Here is a 15,501-nt window from a genome sequence, read left to right as displayed (position 1 = left end):
TGGCTCAATGTAAAGCACTGATGTACAAGAATGGTGTTGCAACACTGCACTGAAACACAGGAGACACATCATTACGCTAATGTACAACACACTACACTGAAACACATGGGCTTTAGCGCTACAATGGTAATTACAGTTAAAGGCCCCCACGCCTTCAGGTTCTTGCAGATTTACAAAAGGATTTCACAAGATTGTTCATGCCGATCAGCGATTTTAACTTCTCTATGCTCATCCCAGTCTTTCTATTTTGAATTGCCCATGCCTTAGAACTGCTGAGCTTCACACTAATGCCCAAGTAATCATTTGGGAGAATGTGGTATGGTATTAAAATAAAATGTGTCTTTTCAACAAAGGCCTCTTTAAAAACAAAAGCTTTCAGATGGAGCCATGCACTAAGAGATTGAAGTGTGTTCTGATCATCTGACTTCTCATACCTAGCAAGATCTTCCAGAACAAAGTCCATACACACCCATGCACTCTCCCTGTGTGTTTGCGTGCGTGCGTGCGTGCGTGTGTGTGTGTGTGTGTGTGCGTGCACGTGTGTGTTTCTGTATTTGGGTGTTTAAGTGTGTGTGAATGTCTTCTATTAGTGATCTATGCACATGTCCATTCAAAAGACCAAACTGGAGCTGTAGGCTACATATTGCAGCCCATCATTATGAATTCAGAACATGAGTTTGTCCTCACCAGATTTTGTTAACACAAATTATTAGCAGACTAGTGCACATTATGGGGAACAGTTGTGTTGGTGTTGTATGCTTTTTATTATCATGTCATGAAGATTTTCTTCAACTACTTATAAAAGCTGCGTTCATACATTTATAGAGATCAATTACCAGCAAAAAATCTATTGTAGTATGTGATAACACCTACAACACTAATAATAAGGCATTTGATTACAATGGCCAAAAACGATTTATTATTATTTTAATTATTATTATTATTATTATTATTATCATTTGTGTTGTTGCTGTTAATAATAATAATAATCATCATCATCATAAGAATAAGAATAATAATAATAATAATCATGCGTTGTATCATATGCTTTCTTACCTGGCACAGGTTTGGCTGTACCTGGGTTCCAAATTGCGGATACAAACACCGTCAGCAACAGCGTGAACCCTGACCCTCCGTTCATCCTCTTTCTCCTTGGACGGCCCTGATCAATTAGAATTCCTTTGGAGATTTGAACTGTAGTTAACACAAGTCACCGGGGCTGTTCCGTTCGTATCACCGCATCGTCGCTCTCAGCCAGTTACAGCACCAAAACAAAGCACGGGACGTTTACGTTTGTAGCTCCCGCAGTTGAGTAAATTAATTAACAGGTACAGCGACCTTTCATCTAATACTTCCGTAAACTTTGTCTTCTTTGCGGCACACGATTGGTTCCTTAAAGTGTTTATACAAACATCTAAGTAGAAGGAATGTGCCACCGAGTATGGACATGGAAAACAAATCAGTGACCGAATAAATCCACGTAGTTTTAGTTTATATATCTAAAGACAACAAATGAGGATAAAATCCAAGTGTTTTGCGGCAAAGCACCAAACACCGCCGCTCAATGTTCCTAAAAAAAGAATAAATAAAAAAACACACAAATATTATATTCCACGAGGCTTTTCTTTCTGTTTGGTAGAGTTATAGGAACCGGAGAAAAAAGATCTCTACAAGTTTTAGCAACAAAGCGGTCTGTTTAAAAAAAGTGGTTTATGGAATGGATGTTTCGGCTCCAAAGGGTTTGTGCCTTCTCTCTTGCTCACGTCTCCTCGATCTGTCGCTCTCCTTTTCCCCGAGCCTGTGCTGCCGTCTTGGAGCCTTACCCCAATTATTTTCTTTCTTCTTTCCCCCTTCAAACAGGACTCAAATTCCTTGACTGAACTTCTTTCCATTCTCCGGCTCCCTCCTCCCCTGTACCTCCCCCTCCTTCTCTTCCTCCCCCAACTTTAGCCGTTTTTTATTCTCACCGGACTAGCAAAGAATCAAATATATATATATGCAATCAGACCAGTTATTATTGTGAAATGTTTCGACAATTAAGCTCTAACTTGATGTGCGAGCAGCACCTGTAACACCTGTAACGCAACATTTCACCCATTATTTTAACATAAGTTTTTTGTGATAATTATGTAGGCTACGAGTCTGAATGGTTGCAGCCTGAATCGAACATCTACGAACACTCGAACAGCATTTGGGTTTGGTAAACATAATTCTGACACTGAAAAAGTCATCCTCACCATCCAGGTGAGCTGTTGCGGTGATTTTTCAATCTCTCTCTCTCTCTCTCTCGCTCTCTCTCTCTCTCAAACACACATACAGAAAGAGATTTGAGATATAAAAAAACCCTTTTATTGGGACATTGTTCAACCACAGAAATGACTGTACTTCAAAATAAAAATAATAGACAGAAAGAAAGAGAGAGAGAGAGAGATGATGATGATGCTTGATTAAACTAATATTATCGATTTTCCATTTTGCTGTGAAGACTTGCAGCCTCATAGCCCAACCACTTGTAGCAACTGCAGAACTTGGATCGTGGGAAAACTGTAGTCTTATTTAAATATAACCATAGTTTGACGTACCACAGATGCAGTGAAATACCAAAATTATGGTTTTGCGCTTTTGTTTTGGTATGTTGGTGGCCTGGATGAATTTACAGGTAAATATAAAGGAAAAGTTGGACGCTAACCTAGACGAACCATCGACAGAGGGAGATGTAAAGGGGTAATTAGCATGCGTTTTTATGAATGCCCGACTCATGGCTGGGATTAAACCGTTATGACTGTCGCGCGCGAGCAATTTGCTGGGGTAGGGGGAACGCTGGCTGCTTAAAAGTGTGTGGCGATAGGGATTATTTCCCAGAGTCTCTTAAAAGAGACGGTAAGCGAGGCTGTGAGAAAGACCCCATTGTGTCCCCCCTCTATTCAGCGGGACTGGCGCAGTTGGGCTCTCACAGGCGCAATGCCGCGGCTGTAGGGGTCCACAAATAGAAAGAGAGGATTATTTATTTATTTATTTATTTATTTATTTATTTATTTATTTATTTATTTATTTAAATGGTTACTGAGAGAGAGAGACTGATATCATGCACTTTGATTGCAGTGATGATGCAACTGGTTGGGGGGGTGGATGGGGTGGCAGTGGGTGCATGGTTGCTTTTCCCCCATGCCCCTCTGACAGGGGCAGGGGGTTTGACTCACGGTCAGGTGAGGGCTGGTCCCTCTCAATTTACGGCTCTCCCGGAAATACAGAGGTCCAGGTCCAGACCTTTACTGCAGCAACCTGAGAGACAGTGAATGTGTGAAGTATCGAGAGGATTATCAAACCTGACATCTTTTTAAAACAGTGTGCATATTGTGCTTGGTTCAAATTAATTTCTGTTTTATTTTATTTGTTCTGTTTTCATACCAATTTTATGTGGAAAAATTTTACTTGTGCAGATGAAACAATGTCTTTTTTTCATGGCAGTAACATTGTTGGGGTTGGAGAGGAGGTGAAAAGCCCATTAGTAGGCTCAGATGATGATGCTACAGTATGGTTTTTCTACTGAAGCCCTGGATCCCCTCCTCTGCTTTCTCCTATTGCCTGTTCCTATGCACCTAGCACACCACTGCGTGCTATAGGTGTGGTCAAGACATGCAGGAGAGCCAGAAGCAAAACAGTGGGGGTGGGGGCTGGGGGCTGGGGTGTGGGTTTTCTGGGAGGGTGGAAGGTGGGGGAAGCCCTGGCGGTTGGGTGTATTCATTTGAAATTTCAGCGCCTGGGTTCACGGTCCTCACAGCTGCTGACCACTGCTGCTGCCATGTGGCAGACGTTAGCATCACAGCAGCAGCGGGACCGGGCACGCTCAGAAGAAGCAGGAAGATGCTGTGGTTATGGCCCTCTCCAAACATCCGATCCATGATTCAACAAACCCAACTGTGAGCCTAACCTAAGGATTATATGTACTTCAAGAGAAGTGTGTTATTTTTTTTTACACATGAGGTCACACATACCCTTTAGATGTCTAAATTATTTTAAGCATTGCCCTACACTACTTATTATCCTGTACTATAAATGGTATGTTTTAATTTTATTCAAAATTACTTAAATAGTCACATCAAGAGATCGATGTGACTGCATGCAAAGGATAGTAACAAAATACTAAACGTGACTACTTTCATTTACATGATATTAATATATCCAAAACATTATTTTGCCCTAAAATGGGGAAGGGGGTTATGTATAAAAAGTACTGTCATTTCTACAGGGTGGAATCAAAATGTTTTTAAAAAATGCCCTTTAATAAAAGCTGAGAAACTCCACTGAATTGTTTAATTGCAAATCTAAAATTGTGGGGTACAGAGCCAAGTCAACAAATTATGTCTTTGTCACAAACATTGTGGAGGGCACTGTATATAATTTTGTTATGTTTTATGACATGTTTCAGATGTGTATATTATTTGATGTAATGCGCATATGCACTTTTGTACTACTGAAGATTCTGAAGAGCATGCAGTAAGCCCAGAACCCAATGCTCCACTCAGTTCATAATGTGAGCTACCCTCATTAGCAACCTGAGTGCTTTGTCAGTATTAACTGTGGAAATTCTGAGCTTGAGAAACAGGAGTGCGTTTTTCATGTATAGAACTGTGAGCATTTGAAGGTACCAAAAAAATGCAAACAGGAAACGTATTTTAAGTTCCAGATGCAGCATGTCTGCAGAGATGGTCTCATCGTGTGGAGCCTGAGTACTTGCATCAAGTCATCCTCCATTTAAAAGGCTTTTAATAATCATCTTTTTAGTTGTCAAACGTCTCCAAATAAGCAAATTATACTGTGTATTGATAACAATATAACAAAATCATACATTGAAGTGACTGTAATCAATCTCATTGTACAGTTAAGTATAGTATGACAATTAATACATTTTTTGTTGAAAATATTGCAATAACATACTTCATTGTTTGTAAGCTTGAACTGTTTTAAATGATGGCGTTGATGACACTACCATTGCCTAGAAGCGCAGTGGCAGTCACATGCATTACATCAGACGTTCTGGCTGACTTGTGGTTTGGGCTGGGATTTAACTTTTCTGGTTTTTATGATCTGAAAGTCATGCGATTATTCCCCAAATCTGCACTAAGAAAACTAAATATGATGAATGTCTCTCCAAAGCACGGCATTCATCCACAGTATGGAACAGGCTGACAGGGGAGGGAGTGCGTAAGTCATTAGAGATTAGAGAGAGATGAGTCCCACCATTTTGGCTCCCCGTAAACTCTCTGGCTGCCATTAATCCAGTGCTGGAAAGTGAAAAGGCCCTGGAGCTGACCGTAGCTATGAGCTCATTGCATGTGCAGCAGCCAATGCCTGCGGAGGTCATGCTTGTGGACTATACAATGTCCACTGTACAATGTGTACGTGTGTGTGTGTGTGTGTGTGTGTGTGTGTGGTACATGTACATCTGCATGCATGTATTCTCTGTGTGCTTCTAGATGTATAACACTAATTGCATGAAAGTGATGTGCATGGCTTTTAATGATATTGAAAGGGCTATAGAAAATGTGACTGACAGGGAGAGCTTTTAGTGCTGTATGCGTTTGTGTGTGCGTGTGTGTGTGCATGTGTGTGTGTTTTTGCATAAAGATATAAAAATGTATTGTGACAGGAGTGGCTTTTTTGTGCTCGCTTTCAGAAAAAAGTACTAAAAGTATCTAAACAGGTCCAATCGCTTGTCACTGTGGTGGCACCCTATTTGTACATAAAATTGAATCCCTAGTCAGCAAAACATAATTTATTTGTACCTTTTCTGCTTTGGAAAAAGTACTTTGTAGTACCCAAATATAACAATATTTTATGTTTGGGGACATTTGAGATATTTGTTCCTTAAAGAACAAATATGTACCTCCAATGTGCCTTTATTTCTGAGAGCATATATGCACATTTGTGTACACATGTTGTGTGCATACATGTGGGCATATGTGCCTGGGTATGTAGATGTTTAACAGGCAGTTAGTCCTGTGTGTGTATGTGTGCATATGGACGTGCAACCTATGTATGTGAGAGAACGAAATGGGATGGAAAAGACAGTTTTGACATCTGGTGAGCATTATGTAATTTTGAAAAACCCTGATGGAAGATCTTGTAGAGTGTTTTTTTCCTCCTCCCATCGTTATTATTATGATTGCGGCACCTCCACCCATTTCATTTGGGTGACCGGCAGCGTGTGTTTAACATTCCCGAGCACAGCCTACCCAATCCAATCCGAAACGGCTCCCGACCTGGGGATTGAGCCGGCAACCGAGTTGAGCAGGGATTACCATTCGTCGCTGCGGGATACGCGCGCTCGCTCGCTCGCTCTTCTCTCCCTCTCTCTCTCAGTCTCTCGCTCGCTCTGTCGCTGACACACAACATCGCAAACACAAACACTCGCTCTTCTATTCAACCCGTAACCACCTCAGGTCCCTCGGGCGCTCTCTCTCTCTCTCTTGGCCTGTATCGCTGATGGAGGCTGACCGCTAACATGAGCATCGCGGGAGTGCACCGTGGATTCCTCAAGAAGTATGGTAAGTGACCGTCCCTGCGGAAACCGTCGCGTGGTTGCAAGTCTGCGAACGGGCGTCGTGTCCAAGCTTTTCAAGAGCCATGAGCATAGCTTTTTGGATTTGTCTGTCAGTTTCTCCTGGAATGCTGTTGTTTGTTTTTTAGAATTAACTAGGAATGCACATAAAAGTTCCAATTAAGGGACATTAATAGACAGTTACTTATATATATATATATATGTGTGTATATATAATATATATATATATATACGTTATATATATATTATATTAATAATTATTTACGTATATATAATATACATATATATATAATTATTAATATATAATTATATATATTATTTACTTTGTTTTGGTGTTTTTGGTGTGTTTTTGTGTCACATGTAACTGTGCCATGAGCCGTTATGAGTTTTCATTCCACTCAGACTTATTATATATAGTTAAATTATTCTGAATTAGATGCGTTTGTGCACAATGGTGACGAGTCTTGGTACCGCATGTTAAATAAAATTTTCTTATTCTGTGCTTATGCAGTTAACATTGGTGATGAGTAATGACTCATAGGCAATTTGTGATAACTCTCACAGCTCCTGCACAGTTGACACATGTCTAGGGGATAAAGAAAGGTCAGTTTGATGATCCAGATTAATCTTTGTACAAACATTCAGTATACATAATCTCCATAATGATTTGACATTAATGATTCCAGACAATGGAGTTGATGCTGAGAGTTTTGGTTCAGGCTTACTGCTGATTGGTTACTCTGCTGACAGGTGATTGGCAGGGTCACAAGATGACCTGCAAAGTCAAAGTTGCCCACCTTCTAAAAGATGGGACTGCACTGGCTAATATCTCTGACCTGCTCTTTGGAAATGACAGGATGTGAGGCTTCGTCCCTCCCCTCAGGCAGTGCAGCAGCTTCTGCCATACTGTAAGTCAGTGACGGCCATGTTGACAGTGTTTTGCTAAAATGGCAGCGAATCTGTGCAGCCGCTGTTTTCCTTCAGTGATGAAGAATATCAGTTTTGAAGTGGTATATAATGCACCTTGCTTTTTGTGCAAAGGCAATTAACCGAACCAGGTAACCATTAGGTCAGAGTTGATTAGTTGCTATGAAATAACAGAGAATGGGAAGTCTTTACCACTGGAATCACAATGAATATTAAAACACTGTTAATGCATCTGAATCTGATGTCTGTGCTGAATCAACAAGGAAGCTGTGGTATAACCACAACACATTACACATTTGTATTCAGTGGCCATCCTGAGGTCAAATTGTACCCTGTTATGTGGTCAGATGATTACGGACTTGGATCCAACATTTGTTCTTAATTTTGACTCATGCCTAAATTCAAGTGTTCATTCTTTTCTTCACATAAAAACTGTCTGGCAATTTGATTGATCGCCAAATGTAACCCACCAAACAGCGTTTGCGAGGAACAAAGCTAACATTAGTATTTAACTGTGAGTCAAAGTTAATGACGAATGTTGGTTGAATCCCGGCCATAACTTTTGACCAATTTTGATTGAATCCAGTCCACAACTTTAACGAACATGCTTCTCAGCAGTATGGTTGGCACCAAATAGGTAAAGCTGTAGGATAGCATCCTTTCTGTGCAATGCCCTTTTTGGTGCTCCTTGGCGCTCCTTATGATAATGAAAGAGTAGGGCTGAGGTGGTTATGGAAGCCATGCCGCCAGTAAGCCGAAAGCGTGCTATTTTAAAACGGTGGTGTCTTGTGGTTTTTGTTGTCACCGTAATAAACTTCAGAAGACAATAAACACGTGCGGGCTGTCGGCGGCAGTCTGTAGCGAGATGAATAATAAACAGAGCGTGTGAAATCCCAGCTGTCTGAGTGTGTCCTGAGCGGGCAGCTGTCCCGATCAGCTCTTAGTGTGTAAGTAGGACAGCCACCTCCCAGAGGAGCTATCCGCTCTGATGTTAGCGTCGCGCTAAAGCGCACACTGGATTTAGCATTTTGAAATCCAAAACTGTCACTGAACGGTGAGAACACTGTCAACAAGCCAAGTTACGTGTGTTGTGTCCTTCAAATTTGGTTCAATTACTTAATAAACTTTATAAAAATATGATGTCATGACAAAATACATATTTTTCAATGAAAAAATGAAAATAATGTAACATTTTAGTGTTTTATTTTGAAAAAATTATGTAATCCTGTCTTTGGAGATTAATAGGAGCTTTGGCAATTTTTCATGGAGGGCTGTAATGCTTGTAATAAGTGTGAATTTAAAATGGAGGCTTTGAACAGAAGCAATCCATTATAAGCTTTCATTGTCATGGTCAGCATCAACGAGCTGTCTGAAAATTTAAGGCACATTGAGGTAAGTCCCTGACCTGCTTATCCCTGCTCCTGGCTTTAAAAGCAGAACAAGAGAAGCGGAATATGCTTAAGCTTAGCATTAATGCGGTGGTGTCTGTAATAAACAGGTTCAAAGCGAGTGGGAATGTCGCCATATAGTACAATCGGTATGGCGCTTGTAACCTAAACGTCACAGGTTCGATTCCCAGGTAGTACCCTGGGGCAAGGTACTTGACCTGCATTGCTTCAGTATACATCCAGCTGTAAAAATGAATGCAATGTAGATGCTGTAATGTAAGTCGCTCTTGATAAGAACGTCTGCTAAATGCCTGTAAGGTATTGTTGCCACCGTGTCAGAAAGAGTGCGTTTGCCTGGAAAAAAAAGCTTTTGTACTATGACAAATGTCATTTGGGAGGTAACCTCCTTCAGAAGATTTAACATAGGCTCTCAGGTGGTTCCTCCAGCAATTGCCCCCAGTGCAATTATGAGCCCCATGGCCTGGAATCAAATCAGACTGTGTCAGTAGTACCATAGACTGTAAAAACAATTATGACTAAGTAACTGTGCCATCACCCTTTGACTTTCCCTGGACTTGCGAAAAGCAGTTTTTGTGCTGGCATGTTGTACCAACAAGAGCCTGAGACTGCAGTAGGGAAAAGAGGGGACCCTAATATGGTCATGAAGTCTGGGCCGGGTCCAGGTTTTACCACTATGTGCATATACCGCACCCCTGATTGACATGCAGTGACAAGACAGATGCAAACTGTCCCTGATTGGTCCTCGAAATATTAGAATATTGTCCAAATGACATAATCTCTTAACAAAATTGACACATGGGGAGACATTAGACAAAGAAAAACACATATTGAAACTACATGTTCTCGTGGGAAAAAAGTATTGACTTCATATTTTCACCGCATTGGTACCACTGACTTATAAACTGAAATGGGCAACAGAATGGCTTATACTGGAGCCAACTATACTAGCCCTAGAACACAGCGTCTCTCAACAAGATGAGGAAGTGAGCTTCAAAACTGACACCAGGTCTTGGCCCCTTGGTCAGGACCAATCGTGATGGAGGGCTCCTTTGACCATGACATAGTGCTGTGGTCAGGCAGTGTGCCTGCAGCCTGCCTGCTACACCACCCGTGCCTGAAGTCCACTCCTCTGAGGTTGTTACCGTAGGAACGGCCTCTCTTCAGAATACGATTGCTCTAGACTGCCCTCTACTGGTCTGGAGATTGCAGCGCAGGGGACATGCATTCCAGTTCGGAAGACAAAAGGAGAATCGTACTTGGAAATGTTGGCGTTGCCGGCATCACACTGGCAGCTTGAATCGGGTGCATGTGATGAGGCTGCAAGGAATCAGTGTTGTGTAGTCACAAGACAAAATGAATGCATCGTTAGCTATTGGCTAGTTGGTTGGTTGAAAGAAAAAAAAATACAAACATGCCTATTAACAGTATACAAACACGTATGTAGTATGTAGAAACGTCGTACGGAGTACTTAGTAGTAGTAGTTTTGACACCAGAAAGCTTATGGTGTCAAACTCAGCTATATTATGAAGCTCAAGCTTCAGTAGTCAAACACCCCCCAAATATGAGGGAGCTAGGGTAAATAAGGAATAGTCAAAATCACTTCAAAAATGCCAAAGAATCATTAAAAGTCTGATTACAAGTATTTTGAACTTTTAACCTTCCTCCATTTTATGATAAACGTGCAGTTTTCAGAAATACATATCCCGTTGTTCTGTGCAGTGCTGAATATTGTTATATTACATAAAAAGACGTGTTAGTGTACAATATAGGCTGCTTATTCACACTAGCAATTCTTGGTGAGATCATGCTCCGCCTCCCTGACTGAGTGGTCGCTGATAACATCGGTGACACTGAAGCTTCAGGACCTCCGCTGTGCGCAGCCACACTGCAAAAAGGGATTTAATTGCTGCAGGCTTAACTCTGCTTTGCGTCTTACGCACCATTGTGTTTAGCATTGCCCTTCTGCCTATCTGCCGGAGGTTCGGGGCTGGGGCCGCACAATCGGACCACTCTGTCATTATCGACTCTGAATCTGACCGCTGCTAATCCCGGTGGAAGATGGACAGTGGGGAGAAAAGTGGGGGGGGGGGGGGGTGGAGGGGGCGCATACAATTTAATCTACCGGCGCTCAACTGTTTGTGGCCGCTAAGAATACGGTTACAATAGCGGCGATAATTTCCCGTTTGCTTCCTATTGCCGACGTCCTTTGTTCTGTTCGGCAAATCCTTTGTTTGTTCTGTTTGCGTGCGACTGTCAAATCCTCTGCAGTACAAGTACGTGCAGTGCATTGTATTGCAGTCTGACCTTCTCGGTAACTCAGTGTGTAATTTAGCATGTCCCTACCCCCAGAATATTTCTTCCTTCATTCTTTTGTCTCCCTCCCTCCCACACATCTTTTCTTTTTCTCTCTGTCATTTCATTACACCCCCCTCTCAGCCTCATTTAAATCTAAATATATCCGCTAACCCTCTCACTCTCTCTTTTTCTCTCTCTCCCCCTCTCTTTCTCTATCTATCTATCTATCTATCTGTTTCTTAGGTGGTTTTATGTTCAAACAGTGGAAGGAGAAGTACCTCATTCTGACCGCAGAGGGAAGTGTTTTGGTCTGTCGCGATGCAGAGTCACCGGCCGACCAGGTGGTGGCGCTGCAGGGCGGCTGCGAGGCCATCGTGGAGGGCAGGGAGATCCTGGATCTGCCCCGGTTGCCCCCCGGGGGCCGCAGGGACTGCTGCCTGGCGCTGATTCTGCCCCAGGACAAGTTCCTGCTGCTGCTGGCCGACAGCCCCAGTGACTGCAGGTGTGTGTGTGTGTGTGTGCGTGTGTCTGTATGTGAGTGTATGTGTGCGTGTGTGTGTGTGCGCGTGTGTGTATGTGTGTGTATGTGGCGACATAGCTCAGGAGGTAAGACCGATTGTCTGGCAGTCGGAGGGTTGCCGGTTCAAACCCCGCCCTGGGCGCGTCGAAGTGTCCTTGAGCAAGACACCTAACCCCTAACTGCTCTGGCGAATGAGAGGCATCAATTGTAAAGCGCTTGGATAAAAGTGCTATATAAATGCAGTCCATTTACCATTTACCGTGTGTGTGTGACATAGGAAAGTATGGCTTTGGAGTCTGATGGTCTGAGTCAAGGTTAGCTTCTCCCTCTCTTTTCTCTCCCATTTTAATCTTAATCTCAGTTCCAGCCAGTAAACGCTTACTTATTCCATTGGCTGCCTCCAGTTCTGAAAGCTAGTTATCCAGATAAACGTCTCCATCTGTACTGAGCGCTGTGCTGCTGTGAGTGTGCAGGACAGAGGCAGTAATGTTGCTATCTTCTCTCCACAGCCAATGGCTGAACGTGCTGAGGAAAGCGAAAGAGGTGAGTTCTATTTCTCCCTTCATTTCATGCAAACTCTACTGTCGTGGATTGACCAGGGTTTGGGTGAATTCTCTTTCATAAAATGGATTGAAATGTAGTCATTGAGTGAAAAATTCTGATGGAGTGTTGTGGACGTTTTTTTAAATCATGAACTGAATTTCAATTCATTTCCTGAATTAAATCATATTAAAAAGGAAAATACTACCAATATATTAAAATGACTTATTCAAGACCAAAAAGGATATTGCACCACTTCACAATATTTGGGCAATAATGCAAATTATTCCTCCTTTCAAATATATTATATTTCAAATGTATTTTCAGTAAAATATATTGATTGTGATATTTTCCAGAAGATCCATCCGTTTGCTATAATTTTGCAATGTATTTCATTCCCATAAGGAGACTACGTTGAAAATGATGCAGCTCCAGCCTTAATGCTGACAACCAAGGGCTTGATTTCCTAAGACCTTCGGCACATTAATAACACAGCCAATAATTGGTACAAAGCAAATACCATGACCAATCACTAGTCATGTTGTTGGTTTTTTTATGTGCTAAAAAGTTTTGTATGTGCTAAAGATCTTAGTAAATCAGGCCCCAAGTGTGTTACATTCTGTGTGTCCATATCCATATACTCCTTGCTGCATGGCTGATGTCAGAACTTGTGACTGTTTCCTGTTTCCTACAGAGTGTCTTTTCACCCCCGGCCCACTCCTGCAAGCGGCACCAGTCCCTGACCCCCTGCATCACGGACAGAGACCCCCTCCCTGACTCCATCACAGAACGGACGGCCACCAGGAGGCTGAGTGAACGGGCCCCCCCATCCCCCGGGATCGGTGACACCCCCCAGAGCAGGATGAGAGGTGAGAGGTCTTTACTTCCGGGTCATTCATTCAGTGTTTTTGTTTAGTCTTTTTTTTTTTCTCACAAACGAATGGAGAAAAAATATTATCTTGCTCTGCCAGTGAGCGTATGTTTTCTGGTTTGCCAGTGTCTTGGGTTAATCTAGGACTGAGTGTGAGGTTGCTTGAGTTCGTGTGTGTGTGTGTGTGTGAGTGTGTCTGTGTGTGTGTTTGTGTGTGAGTGCATCTTTCATGTACCTCTTCCTCCACAGGAAACAAGTCCCCACGGTCGCCAAAGAGCCCGGGGATACCGTCCCGCCAACGTTCCGTCGGCTGCCTGCGCCACGGCAACAGCAGCGACGCGCGGGCGGTGAGGGCCGTGTACCTGCTGATGGGCGGGGCTGCCGCCTCCTCGGCCCTCGGCTACCTGGGCTCCTGCCCCCCCTCTGGCCACGACGCCCGGCCCCCCGAGCACATGGCCCCCGCCGCAGACTTCTCCGACATGGGGGGCGGGGCGGCGTACCACGCCTGCGGCCAGGCCGCCGACCCCCCCAACTTCCACAGCTTCGACTTCGAGGCGGACTCCGACTTCGATACTTTCGACTGCGGGGGGTTCGCCTTCTAGGGGAGCACAGGCCCCGAAGTCTAGTACTCCCGCTGAAATAACCTCTCCTTATACAGCCCCCCCATGTAACTGCAACCAGGGGCGTAGCATGATGTTCAGGGCCTTGTCTCTGTGGGCACCCTTTTCCTTTTTAGTCCAGGCCTTTTGTGCCCCCCCCCCCCCCCGCCACCTGCCCCTCCCTTCCTGGGCCCTGGCTAGTCAGGTCCACTATTCCCCCCCACTGCGATGCCCCTGACTGCAATCATAGAAATATGATCCCCAGAAACTGTTTGAAATATTCTGGATCTTTCTCTTTTTGATACGATGTTGTCACGGTTTTTGATTATGGTTATGATTTGTGTTTTGCGCCGTTCACGCAGTTGTGATGTGTCTGCCGCTCATTTTTTTCTGCCTTTTTTATCCAGTTTTTGTATCGTTTTTGTATCTGTGCTGAAAATCAGTAACTCCTCTTCCGTCTATCTTTGTGACCGTTTCTGACCCCAACACTCTTCTTAACCCCAACCTACATTTATAATCTGATCTATTGCTGTTGTTTCTTTTTTCTCTCCGTCTCCACCGTTTCTCTCCCTTCCTCTCCCTCACCCTGTCTCTCTCCGCCCCCATTCTAACCCAGCTGTCTCACTCCTTTCACATTCCCTATATCTCTCTAAATATCTCTCTGTATCTCTGTAAATTAATCCCAGAGGCGATCTCTGAAATAAAGATGGCGGTTGTAACGGCTCTCTCTCTGTCCGTGGTTCTGGGTTTGTCGGGGACTGGGGACGTCGCGCAGACGTGCTGATAGAGGGAGTGATTATCTGCAGTGTGGGTCAAGGCTCGGTACGAAAATCTAAAGACTGCTGCTTTCACCGGGGGCAGGAGGACGTGAACCTGGCCGAGTTTGAGCTCCACATCGAATGACTGAGAGAAATGTACGGTTCTGTGTGTGTGTGTGTGTGTGTGTATACATGTGTGCAAGCGTGCAGCTGTGCACGTGTGTATCTGTGAACCAGTTCTTTGCTGGTATGGCGAGCCCAGATGTCGCCGTAATCCCACAAGATTATGGCCACTGGCCCTGGTTTAAGTGCTGGTACACTCGGCACTGCACAGAGACAAACACTACACATGCCATTGCACAGTACATAGCCTACTTTTGAGATTTACCTAACGTAATTGTCCACTAAAACAATGTTCATTCTTTCAGGTTATATTACTTAAATATATATAAAGTATTTTTAAATAAGTCATAATGTAATCTCACCTTCTCAATACCTGTTAGAATTTTATGTTACGCTTTGCGGTGAATTCAGTTCCATTCATTTCGTACTGGTTCTCGTCTGCCCTCTAGTGGTAGAAAGTATACAAAACAGTAAAGTGGTTATTCTCATTAAACAGTATTTGAGTTCACTGCGCATCAAGACGAAAAGAATGATTGTTCTGGCAATCAGGTCATATTCGATAACTACTGTTACCATGTATCGCCCAGCTCAAAAAGAAATTTAAAAAAATGAGATGAACTATTTCTGTTTGATCACAAAATAATCATCTTCCCTACTACCAAATACATCTACAATATCACATTAAAATATTTCAAATATGCACTATAATTCATGTGGATATTCATCAGAGAAAATAGGGTAACTCACCACCTTTCCAAAAGTGAAACATATTGTGCACATACTGCTATCTCTTTACTATAGATATTTCATTTCATTTCATTGCATCTTGTTAAATAAGTCCACTTATCCCTTCCCAATATCACATTCAGAGCTTTTTGAGTCATGTTTTGGCAGTC

At 43.0% G+C, this 15,501-nt stretch overlaps 2 protein-coding genes across 3 annotated transcripts in view; one reads left to right on the top strand and one right to left on the bottom strand.

The window, feature by feature from the left end:
• LOC135263956 (tyrosine-protein kinase receptor UFO) overlaps positions 1-1,925 on the bottom strand; it is a 39,151-nt gene extending 37,226 nt beyond the window's left edge. Inside the window, exon 1 of one of the 2 annotated variants that reach the window (XM_064352487.1) lies at positions 1,057-1,925. In XM_064352487.1, coding sequence (XP_064208557.1) covers positions 1,057-1,141 — 85 coding nt within the window. In that variant the 5' untranslated portion in view covers positions 1,142-1,925. The remainder of the gene's footprint in view (positions 1-1,056) is intronic. The other variant, XM_064352488.1, reaches the window with a different exon arrangement.
• A 4,164-nt stretch (positions 1,926-6,089) lies between these two features.
• On the top strand, positions 6,090-14,447 carry si:ch1073-83n3.2 (uncharacterized). The gene is made up of 5 exons (XM_064352471.1): positions 6,090-6,548; positions 11,438-11,696; positions 12,224-12,257; positions 12,949-13,123; positions 13,375-14,447. The coding sequence occupies exons 1-5, from the start codon at positions 6,506-6,508 to the stop codon at positions 13,725-13,727; spliced, it is 864 nt and encodes a 287-aa protein (XP_064208541.1). The 5' UTR covers positions 6,090-6,505; the 3' UTR covers positions 13,728-14,447.
• Positions 14,448-15,501: the final 1,054 nt, after the last annotated feature.

Source organism: Anguilla rostrata, chromosome 9 (assembly GCF_018555375.3).
Source record: "Anguilla rostrata isolate EN2019 chromosome 9, ASM1855537v3, whole genome shotgun sequence".
NCBI classification, from domain to species: domain Eukaryota; kingdom Metazoa; phylum Chordata; class Actinopteri; order Anguilliformes; family Anguillidae; genus Anguilla; species Anguilla rostrata.
Note: the sequence above shows the minus strand (reverse complement) of the source record. Positions and strands in the feature narration are given on the sequence as shown.

Coding starts and splice junctions, on each gene's coding strand:
- si:ch1073-83n3.2 (XM_064352471.1), top strand. CDS start 6,506: ATGAGCATCGCGGGAGTGCACCGTGGATTCCTCAAGAAGTATG. Junction 11,697..12,223: donor GACAGCCCCAGTGACTGCAG/GTGTGTGTGTGT, acceptor TTCTCTCCACAG/CCAATGGCTGAACGTGCTGA. Junction 13,124..13,374: donor CCCCCAGAGCAGGATGAGAG/GTGAGAGGTCTT, acceptor CTTCCTCCACAG/GAAACAAGTCCCCACGGTCG.